An 11,887-nucleotide genomic window follows, 5' to 3' on the forward strand; every position below is an offset into this window, starting at 1 on the left:
CCCCTTGGAGCTACGCCTCTGGTTAGTGCATAACATAAAGAGGTGGGCTCTATTCAAGTGTTTGTATATTTCTCTTCAGCCACAAGGCTGTCAGGGCAGATATTAAGAAGTATAGAAAACAATTCATCATGCACAAAAGAATATATAATACAAATCTATCATCAAAACTATAGATTTTATTTGACAGGAGTTCTTGTTTACCAAAGATTCCACCACTCCCTCCCAACACAACTTTCATTTTTTAAACTTTTCTCTTAATGGCTGCTTCTTTTTCTGTGCTGAATTAGTTGCTCCTTGTTCATTCACTTGTAGCCACAGCATTCCTGATGGGATTTGGCAAGTGCCAGTAACATAATCCAGTAATGAAGGAGTTAATTGTTGCATGCTAATTAGTTGGTGAGGTCAGAAGTCAGTGACCAGGTAATTGATACCTATTGGTTGGGTGGGCTACATGCAGGTCTGCACGTAGGCTTTAGATATATCTTCTTTGTGTTGCACTCTGCACGTGGTCAGTTCAGTCTATCCATAGCTTAGTACCCATGTAATAGTCTAAGCAGCAAGCTGGCTGTTGGTGCTAGCTAGTAAGAAATATGTTTATTGTTTTTCTTCCAAGTTTCCCTTCCTTGTAGTAAGTAAACTTTATTTCAGTAAAGCAACTGGTCTCTGCCTCATTATTGCATTAACTCTGCTAATTAAGTATTTGTCCACACGACAATTCCTGAATTGATCCTTAGTTATGCATTCTTGCTCTAGGCGGGGTTGGGTGTATGAAGATTGATATGTTTGTGTTTGGAAACAATTGTTCCTTTTTAAATGAAATTTTTACCTCACGAGAAAAATTGTAGAATTTTACCTCATCAGAAAGTTGAAATCTTCTCTACTCTTCCCTCACGCCTCACATTTTTCTACCAAGGAATCACAATGGGAACAGGTTGCCATTTCTCATTATCATGAGAAATGAAACTATAAATTTGTTAGGAATACAGCAGTTTTTAAATCACAGGGAATAATTTTCATAGCAAAAAAAAAGAGATTCCTGAGGACTAAGAGATGAACTCGTTACCCCTTTCGTGGGTTCTTGATTTGGCACACACACACACACTCAGAGTCCAAAATTCATGTAAAAAATCTTTCAGTTTATTGAGAAATAAAGTCCATTCAACAAACAAAACTGCATCTGCAGTAGGTACATAAGGTCAGCTGAAACAAAGCTAGCAATAGCAAGCTAATAGCTGAAAGTAAAAGAATTACACTAAAATAATCCACGCTGTAGTGTAGCCTTTGGTTCAAAGAAGCAAAGACAAAAGAAAAATCACCTATAGATGCAGTTCCCTTTTTTATTAGCATTCATGGGATTAATTTGCAGTTATTCCTGATATGGTCCAAGTGTCAAGCAATGCAGCCTTCTGAAGTTATTCAAATCTAGGTCCATAGAAAACAATTGGTTCACAATGGAGTAATGTCATACAGCCCAAATAAAATCATCCGCGAGATAAAGGCCCCTTCCGCACACCCAAAATAATGCGTTTTCAAACCACTTTCACAACTGTTTGCAAGTGGATTTTGCAATTCCGCACAGCTTCAAAGAGCACTGAAAGCAGTTTGAAAGTGCATTATTCTGGATGTGCGGAATGAGCCAAAAAGTGGAATGTAGTCAGATGGAATGATCAACTCCCTTATTTTTCTTTATCCTTGTACCCAACATCGGCATCAAATTTAAGATCATTTAGCCTCCACAAAGCGGCAACTGCACGAGCCGGAAGAAACCTTGAAGGAAAATGAAGAGATCTTATTAGAGCAGCCCTTTTGCGTCAACTCTATGGAACAAACATTCTCAAAACAACAGAGAATGACAATGCTGGCCAAAATCATTAGGAGAAGAATTTCTTCAACATACTTACTTATCCAGGATTACACAGACTTTCAGAAATGGTGGAACAAAAATCATTCTCTGATTGGCCAGTATCCCCTCCATTACTTGCTTTGCTACTTCTTTTGGCTCCAAAGGGGGCATCAGTCTGGAGAAATAAACATATAACAGCTGGAGAGGGCTAGATTTTTTTTTCTTCTATTCTGAGCAGCCCTCCATTTGAGCAAAAGTCAGGCATCTCGATCTAAGGGCACAGCATCAGGGTCAGCACCACTTCTGCACCACCATGCCAACTTCGGAAGGGTTTCAGGTGGCATAGGAAAGCACAAAAAGAAAAAAATCCCAGCTGTCTGGGAAAAAAAACTATTCAAAAAAGGACTTATGCCACACAGGGTGTTTCAAGGCCAGAAGCAGGGTGGGAGCCCTAGGCCACCCCCCAACTGCAGGGATGGAGCGAGGGGGAAGTGCACCCTGTGCCCACGCATGCCATGTGCCCCTCCAAGCGTCCGGAATGCCCCGTCCTGCCACGCCCCCAGAATGCCTCCGCAGCCCAGTGCATGGCCCCCTTGGTGCTACGCCTCTGCCCAGCTGTGCTAGTGTCCTTCATTATGCACATGACCTTACCGAAGGTTTTCAAATTAACACACTAGTCTGATGTAAGGAAATGCCTTAATTTATAAATTCTATCACAACCGTACTGAGTCCCCTTCTGCACATGCAGAATAATGTACTTTCAATCCACTTTCACAATTGTTTGCAAGTGGATTTTGCTATTCTGCACAGTAAAATCCAGCTGCAAAGTGGACTGAAAGTGCATTATTCTGTATATGCTTAAAGCAGTGATGGTGAACCTTTTTGAGACCGAGTGCCCAAACTGCAACCCAAAACCCGCTTATTTATTGCAAAGTGCCAACACAGCAATTTAGCCTGAATACTGAGGTGTTAGTTGGCTCCGAGGCATGCGTTACTCAGGAGTAAGCTTGGTGATAGTCGGTGGTTTTGCTTTGAAGCAACCGTGCATCTCTTCCAACGGGTGAATCACGACCCTAGGAGGGTTTACTCAGAAGCAAGCCCCATTGCCAGCAACCGAGCTTACTCCCAGGTAAAGGACTGCGCTTTTGTTCTTTGCATGAAAATTAGTGGGGTTTAACAGCGCTTAACAGGGTTACCTACACTGCCTCCCCAAAACTTGGTCTTAGTTTAATGCTAATAATCGAGCCCAGCGGCCCAGGCCAGCCTAGATGTGGGGGGGGGGCACTCTGTTTGCGCGTGCCCACAGAGAGGGCTCTGAGTGCCACCTCTGGCACCCGTGCCATAGGTTCGCCACCACTGGCTTAAAGGGTCTAAGCACAGTTAACAAACTGGTTCAAAAAAAGGTCACAGATCCCAGCTTAGCAATGATCAAAGTGCTATAGCTTGCTTACAGAGGCGTAGCTCCAAAGGAACCATGGGGGTGATGCACCGGGCGCACGCCCCTGTGGGGGTGTGGCGAGGACTTCCAGGGGCGTGGCAGGGACGTTCTGGGGCAGGGGCATTCCAGGGTGAGGCATGGGTGTTCCGGGGCGGGGCAGTGGCGGAGGACACATTAGTGCACCGGGCACTTTCACCCCTTGCTACGCCTCTGCTTGCTTTTAAAGCATGCATTCAGAGATCACATTGAGATGGGGGGGGCCGGGCTTTGACCCTCTTCCCTTCTGCATCACTCAGAAATTCCAAAAAATGGTTCAAGCATGATCTCTTATTGCTTGTAAGTTGAATAGCGAACGTAGCCTCATGACTAACTATATCCAAGCCTGTTGCCTGTTTCTCCTAGGACCTCCATGTGTGGGCCAACAATGGCTGGGAAAGTCTACAGATGTTGGGTGCACATCTAGGCTGGTTTTCACAAATGCTAAATTGTAGTTTAATAAAACTGGTTTACATACAGTCCAGAGGGACATTTTGAAGGAAGAGGTTTTAAAGTGCTGATATCTTACCTTCCATATATATTACCTTGCAGATGGATTTTTTACGAAGCCACTATTGATAAACATAGGACAGACGCATGACGTCTGGACTCCATTCTTTTTCAACGCAATCAATTCCTGCGTCAAAGCTCTGTGAAAGCCCACAGCAGCAAATTTGCTTGAGCTACAAGAAATTTCAGACATGACAAAGCTGGCATAATATTTGCCATGGTTACTGCAATTGATTCCTTCATTACCCTATACATTAACAAGGGCGTATAGAGCCAAATATTCTGTCTGTATTCCATTATTAAGAGACAAAACAGCTGATCTGTTCAAAATCCCACTATTACTGAATAACTCAGAAGCCATGTTCAATGAAACAATAGCAAAGTATTGTCGAAGGCTTTCACGGCCAGAATCACTTGGGTGCTGTGTGGTTTCCGGGCTGTATGGCCGTGTTCTAGCAGCATTCTCTCCTGACGTTTCGCCTGCATCTGTGGCTGGCATCTTCAGAGGATCTTCACACAGCACCCAAACAATAGCAAATTTTCCGCAAGAGATAATGCATTGGAAATGAGTACCCTAAGTGTTTGATTGTTGGTGGGGTTGTTATACTATTTGCTGGTTTTTGTTCATTTAATTATTGTGCCAATAAAGGCTTTGAAATTTGAACAAGTATATACAAGTAGTTGTTGACTCAGCCCTTTTGGCTAGAGGCCAATGTATAGAATATGTATATTTTGAGTTAAATTTAATAATTTAATAATATTGTATAACCACTGTCTCATACCTAATGCCAATAAAGGTTATTGTGATTGTGATTGTGATTATATTTTGAGATTCAATCAAGGTACAATTGGTTTACTGCCCACATATTTTGATTTGCTACACAACTGCATTCTGGCTTTTGAAAACCTTTGCAGTCGTGTAGCAAAATGGCAGGCACTGTGTTCCAAGTTCTAGATATTCAGTGAAGCCATCTCAATTGAGCAATCGATGTGTGGACCCATGCTCAGAGTCATGTGACTTAACCAGGAAACAGCAAAACAACCCACAGTGGCTTGCTCTGAACTGTACTGATTCCCAGTATGCACATTTAAGGTTCGGAATGCAGATTTATAATGGGATAGAAAGAACAGTACCCTGACTTGGATAGCCCATCTACATTATTGCTACCTATCTACTATCTCACATGTTGTCAATCTCATGTCTTCTCTCTGGTGTCCTGTCTGCTCAAAAAAACAGAGTTAACTTTATAACTTCGGATGTACGAGCTCACTAACATGTAAGCAATGGCTATCTGATTACCAATAGCTAATCAATAGATCAGGTCATAAAAAGTGACTTCAGCAACTTGTTTACATATGAACAGTTAACCCTTTTATAACTGAGCTGTGACAGACACTTGCATAATCCCAACTGGTTGTCATAAGTTATTCTTGGGATGCCAATTTAGCCTAATTGCAGGGGAAAATAAAAGTGCAAAAAGTCCAGACGTCTCTCCCACGATTGAAATAGCCATCTTGCTGACAGGGAATGTCACTGCCATACACACCAGTAAGTCACAGCAAAAGGAGCCACTATGTGACCACCAGCAGATGCAACGGTGACAATATGGCCGTGGTTGTTCCTCATCATGGTTGGCAGGAATGCTTTTGAAGTCTGAAAGTGAATGAAAAGAAAGAGGTCGGCTTTCAGTAGAGTCCCTGTACGGCCTCTTCGATCAGTTGAGGCCAATCTACTAGTGGTCCCTGGCCCCTCAGCGATGCGGCTGGCCTCGTTCCACGAATGGCCAGGGCGCTCTACTGCTCTGGGCCCCAGCCTAGGTGGAACAGCTCTCCCTCCAGCTACAATCCACTGGGACACCTGCGTGGACCTTGGCAAGTTCCAGGGCCTGCAAGACGGAGGCCTGTTCCACCAGGCCTTTGAGAGGAACCAGCCACTGATGGTGCCCCCCCTCCTTTGGCCCTTGACATCTGGGCCATTTGTCATCCGATGAGACTCACCATTCCTCCCTTTTGGGGGGAGGGAATTTTAAAACTAGAATGCTGGACGCCATATTTTCATTTTACTGAGGTCTATTGTATAATTATTAGAATTAATTTTTACAGTTTTATCACTGCTTTTAAATGTTTTAATTGTCTTATATTGTTATTTCCATATGCTGTACACCACCCAGAGCCCTTCGGGGATGGGGTGGTATAAAAGCCTAAGAAATGAAATAAAATAAATAAATAAATAAATAAATAAATAAATAAATAAATAAATAAATAGAGGTTAGCTGTTTCAGGCAGCCCAATCCAAAGGGGTGGGGGGTGGGATGGGAGTGGTAGTCGTGGACAGCGCCACGGCGCTGCCTCCAAAGAGGTGGGTGCCAAGGGAGAAGGAAATAATTGTTTTCCCATCTGGGAAAGCCCATTCTCAGAAATGACTTACACCACCCATTTTGGTGTTGTAAATCTGTGCCGCAAAATGGGGCACTCCCAGGCTCACCCTCCACTGGAAGTCGACTAAAGTTGAACGCCCCTTCCATGCTGGCACAGACCTCAATAGTGCAAAAGAAGCAGCTGGAATAAAACTTCCATATTCGGGTGCCATGGAGGACTGTAGCACCCTGCCGCTGAGTAAGTACCCTCTGCTCCAGCATTTGTGCCACTTTGTGCCGCGTTGGTGGCAATGGTGTCAGTGCAGGGGTTATGCAGCTTCCAGTGCAGCTCCCCCCCCCCTTATTGTTGCACAGATAGAGTCTTCAAAGCATTAGAAGGACTGGATAATCTTCTTTGTCTAAGCCAGTTTATGACATTCTGTCATATGAGTGATGGAGAAACATAACAAAGAGTTGCAGATGAAGGTGTGGGGAAATATGTAAAGTCCCACCCCTTTAGCTGTATGGTTCCTTTGTGAACTATGCAGAAGGTGTGACTGATAAATATTATTTGAAAAAAGGAAGGAAGGAAGGAAGGAAGGAAGGAAGGAAGGAAGGAAGGAAGGAAGGAAGGAAGGAAGGAAGGAAGGAAGGAAGGAAGGAAGGAAGGAAGGAAGGAAGGAAGGAAGGAAACATAAGAACATAAGAACAAGCCAGCTGGATCAGACCAGAGTCCATCTAGTCCAGCTCTCTGCTACTTGCAGTGGCCCACCAGGTGCCTTTGGCAGCTCACATGCAGGATGTGAAAGCAATGGCCTTCTGCGGCTGTTGCTCCCGAGCACCTGGTCTGTTAAGGCATTTGCAATCTCAGATCAAAGAGGATTAAGATTGGTAGCCATAGATCGACTTCTCCTCCATAAATCTGTCCAAGCCCCTTTTAAAGCTATCCAGGTTAGTGGCCATCACCACCTCCTGTGGCAGCATATTCCAAACATTAATCACACGTTGCATGAAGAAGTGTTTCCTTTTATTAGTCCTAATTCTTCCCCCCAGCATTTTCAATGTATGCCCCCTGGTTCTAGTATTGTGAGAAAGAGAGAAAAATTTCTCTCTGTCAACATTTTCTACCCCATGCATAATTTTATAGACTTCAATCATATCCCCCCTCAGCCGCCTCCTCTCCAAACTAAAGAGTCCCAAACACTGCAGCCTCTCCTCATAGGAAAGGCCAAATAAGCTCAGAAGACTGGTTATAATTTATGAAACACAAGCTGATTTTCTTCTGAAATTCTCTTGTATGCTCCAATAACCAAAATAAATTTTCAATATGATCTCTCTGGCATTTCTCATTCCATATATGGTAACGTTATTTGTCGTAAGATTTTGAGCATCACTTTATTGGTGTGAGAATTTCAATCAGTTTCAATCAGCAAGTGAATATCATATCATTATAACATGACAACATTTCATGGGTCAGATTCTCTGAATTTCCAGTTTTCCCTTTTTTTTCCAAAAAAGCAAGTCTCTAGCCTCTTTTGTTGGAGATATATAAAGGGAAAGGTATATCTCCTAAACAACTCGGGACTCGGGATTTATTCATATCTTAGCAAAAGCAGGGCATTTGAAAACTCTCATTCACAACTGTATTGTTCTCTGTAATTATATAGCAATAATAAATTGCTGATTTAAAAGATTAGAAGCCCTGGTGATGTTGGATGAATGGATAGGTGTGGCAGGGGGATTGGAGCTGTGAAACCGCATGGAAAACTGTCAAGTGGAAGCCCTGTATTGTATTGCTATCTGCAGTAGCAACAGAGAAATTACGCAAGCCTGTTCTTGTGTTGAAACCATCTGTGTTATAGCTTTGCATGTTGGTGTAACATGTCTAACGTATCTGTTGATAATATCTATTCAACTAAGCTATTGCAATATCTTGTCAAATATTGCACTCAATGTTTTTGTACTTGTTCAGTCATCTAAGGCTGCCAATAAGCAGCCTCTCCAGGAATTTCTCAAGCTGGAGTTGGCAACTCTACCTAACATTTTTATCCCACTCTTTGTATTCTGAATTCAAGGTAGTATAGATAGGATATCCCTCCCATTTGATCCCCACAAAAGCTCTCTGCAGTAGGTTAGGAGACAGCTAATAACCCATAGTCACCAAATGAGCTTCACAGCTGAGCACACATTTAAAACTGGGTTTCTTCAGTCAGTCTGTTACTTTAGCCACTACATGAGGGGTTAGAGTTGCCAGCCTCCAGGGAGGATCTAGAGATCTACCACAATTCCAATTGGTCTCCAAACCACAGGAATCTATTCCTTTGGAGAAACTGACCACTTTTGGAGGGTAGACCGCTCTGCTGAAGTCCTTCTCCTTCCTAAATTCCAATCTCCCCAGGCTTCACTTCCAAATCTCCAGTAATTTTCCATCCAAGAGTTGGCAACTCTATGATGAGCAGGCAATTTTTTCCTATCCCAGGGAACCACATCTGCATCTGTGCCAAGTTTCGAGAGCTGCCAGAGATCGTACTTGAAACCAGAAAGGCCAACACCCAACTTGGAACCCTTCAAAACAAGTGGAGACCCAGATGTGCCTCTTTCTATAGTGCAACATAAGTTGTCTTCCCAGTCCTTACAAATACAAAGGCATTGTACTAAGGCACTGTTAATTTAATGAAAGTTACCCAGTAGTGAGCAAGTACGTTGACTTCAAACATCTTCTGAATCTCATGGTCCTCAGTTGACAGCAGATCAGTAGGAATTATCACTCCTGCATTGTTCACCAAGATAGATACATCTCCAATGTCTTCTTTCACCTTCAAAAAAGTGTCATAAGTACATAAGTGTCATAAGTACATAAGAACCAATTGATCAACAGGCCTCTAGTTTAGTACCCTATTTTCCACACTGCAACTTACTCCTCCCAAAAAGTTAATGAGAAAGGCATGGAATCGAAAGCCCACCTCTATTGTTGTCTCCCCACAGGGTGGTAGGGGGGGGGGGTCACTGCCCCAGAACATGGGCAGTGTATTTAGACATCATTTCTAGCTGACATTAATAGACTTATCCTCCATTCAATTTGTCTAATCCTCTTTTAAACTTGTTTTTGGATAAGATACCCACCATGAAAATCCTGGATTATGATGCAGAGGCAGGCAATTGCAAACCACCTCTGATATAGGGACAGAGCGGGATATAAATTTAATAAATAAAAATAAATAAACATATCTTGCCTTGGAAACTGTAAGGGATCACCATAAGGCAGCTGTGACTTTGCAGCACTTGCCATCACCATGTGGTGTAGCTTCCATGGGGTGGGGTGGGGATAGATGCTCCGGGCGTCCACCATTGGGGCCATGCGGGGTGGAAAATCACCCCCAAACCTCTCCTCCTTCCCCCCTTGCCCTGCCCTGCCAGGCCCAGCAGAGGCCGCTGCCGGGCCAGCCCCACCCAGTCAGGCCAAGCGGAGGCCACAGCGTGTGCCCCTGCCCAACTCGCTCTGCCAGGCCTCTCCACCAGTTAAGGTAAGCGGGGGGCAGTGGGGGGGGCATGGTGGGGCAGAAAACTCTGAGTCTGCTCCAGGCTCCATTTTCCATAGCTATGCCCCTGGTCACCACTACGTTTTGTGGCAGTGAATCCCACTAGAATACGATACAAAGGTATTGTACAAAGGCACTGTTAATTTAATGAAATTTACCGCTCCTAAGCTTCTCTCCCTGTCAAGGCAGGAAAACAACTGAAGGACAGGGTGACTTCCACAAGGAGACTGGAAGGAAAAAAGAATAGTTCCTACCTCCCGGACTGGATGGTTGTAATCACCCATCAAGATGTCCTCTGCCTCAGAGGGAGAACAGAATCTCCCATATCATGTAGTGGTGGCAAGGAAGATATCATCAGAGCATGTGCAGAGTATTCCTTTCTTAACTACAGGAAGCACCAAAGTAGGGGATTTTGGTGGCAGGTCTGCTGTCTATTGGATTTTACAGTCTTGCATGCAGCAGCATGGAATTCTGGGAAATCTCAACAAACATTCTAAAAATGACAGTTGAAAAATGGTTGCTCCCTGACTCTTGCTGAGGAAAGATGTTGTTATGTGTTCTGTTAACCAAAAGCCTCTGACTGAAATATTGAATATTGCAGACTATGCTTGAAATTGTAACCAAACGAGGAACTGTGAATGTATTGATGTATATAAGTGATATTTTGTTTATGTATATAGTCTATTTCTCTCCCAGTTTCAGTAAAGCTTATGTTTATGATTTCTGAGGTAAAAAGGCTGGTCTTTAGCAAGATAACTGATCTCATCAACAAAGCTACATTCTGCTCATTACCCTGCAAACAGGATTATATACAAATGTACCTGCTGACCTTCACTGTCTGCATGTAAACACTGGTTATATACAATAATATAATGAAATGGAAAAAGGATAATATCATGGACAATTTTCCTTGGAAGCGTAGGTTTTTAAGAAGAATTGCAATTACATTATCTCATTATTTTAAGATATTATAATTGTGATGAATTTGGAAAACCTTATCTGCAGTGCAATAGATTTCCTCCTTCTTGCTGCAGTCTACCACGAAGGCGTGAGCCATTGCTCCCAATTTTCTGCATTCTTCAGCTGTTTTTTCAATGCCTTGCTGCAGACAGAAAAGGGATAGTCAACAAGAGATCTGGGTACAAATTCCCATAAAGTTCACATAGGATTGCAATCATCAACAGGCAACCAGTAGGAGTCTGGAGAAGGAAAACGGGGGCATCTTTGACTGAAAGCATTACATTACTTCCACGGAAAACCTAAAAGTGGCATTAGTCCACACTAGGATTCTCCAGAAACTCTATTCCTACCTTATTGATATCCCAGAGAACTAATTTGCAGTGATGCCTTGCAAATTCATAAGCTGTGGCTCTCCCAAGTCCGTGGCCAGCTCCAGTGACCAGGACAATTTCTCCAGTCACAGACTTTCTCTTCACAGGCACAAAAAGCTTAACAAAAGCCTCCACGTAGGAATAAAGGATAATCAATATAAACAAGGGGATCTCAAGCAAGAGAGACATTTTGCTCTGTAAACGTCCTATGCGGTGACTGATCTTCAGCTGTTTGCCCTCTCCTGAAACTGCACATTGTTTATTTAACAAAGACATGCACATCCCCACCTCCTTCTTATGTACACATTTTTGCTCATGTGAACTGCTCATACATACTCCCACTGATTTTCCATGAACAATTGCAACACTCGTCTTCCGACACCAAGAGCCATTGCCTGAGTCGTCTGCTATTGCATAGCTGAAGCCGCGATCTGCCGTTGGTATACTGCACAGGTTTATTCCTTAATAGCCTGTACACTGCTGATTTAGGAGCCAATAAGTGAGTGATTCTTTCAGATAATTGTAGACTGGGAAACTATAATTGTCCTACAGTCCATTAGCAAAATCTCAGAGCAGCTCAGCAGCTGCAGATCATGAATCAACAGGTGCAGAACGGGATGATATATCAAAGCTCATGGACCTGTATTTTCATGGTTACATATTGGAGTCATGTTGTTTTGACTTTACTTAGAGATTTACTAGTTAGAGGCTTGGAGCTGGCTCCTGAAAGATTACAATGTTGGCAATTAACACTAACAAAACATAAAGAAGACAGTCACTCCAAAGTTCACAGTAATGATTTACTAGGGACTGACCCCAGAAAGTTGGGACTG

At 43.1% G+C, this 11,887-nt stretch overlaps 1 protein-coding gene across 1 annotated transcript; it reads right to left on the reverse strand.

Moving 5' to 3' along the window:
• Nucleotides 1-1,158: 1,158 nt before the first annotated feature.
• On the reverse strand, nucleotides 1,159-11,272 carry LOC125439930 (estradiol 17-beta-dehydrogenase 11-like). The gene is made up of 8 exons (XM_048509300.1): nucleotides 11,034-11,272; nucleotides 10,718-10,825; nucleotides 8,869-9,000; nucleotides 5,375-5,481; nucleotides 3,863-4,000; nucleotides 1,902-2,018; nucleotides 1,642-1,767; nucleotides 1,159-1,497 (listed from the first exon to the last, which is right to left on the reverse strand). Exons 1-7 carry the CDS (start codon nucleotides 11,241-11,243, stop codon nucleotides 1,677-1,679), a joined length of 903 nt encoding a protein of 300 aa, XP_048365257.1. The 5' UTR covers nucleotides 11,244-11,272; the 3' UTR covers nucleotides 1,159-1,497; nucleotides 1,642-1,676.
• Between the last annotated feature and the right edge of the window lie 615 nt (nucleotides 11,273-11,887).

Source organism: Sphaerodactylus townsendi, linkage group LG10 (assembly GCF_021028975.2).
Source record: "Sphaerodactylus townsendi isolate TG3544 linkage group LG10, MPM_Stown_v2.3, whole genome shotgun sequence".
Taxonomy (NCBI): domain Eukaryota; kingdom Metazoa; phylum Chordata; class Lepidosauria; order Squamata; family Sphaerodactylidae; genus Sphaerodactylus; species Sphaerodactylus townsendi.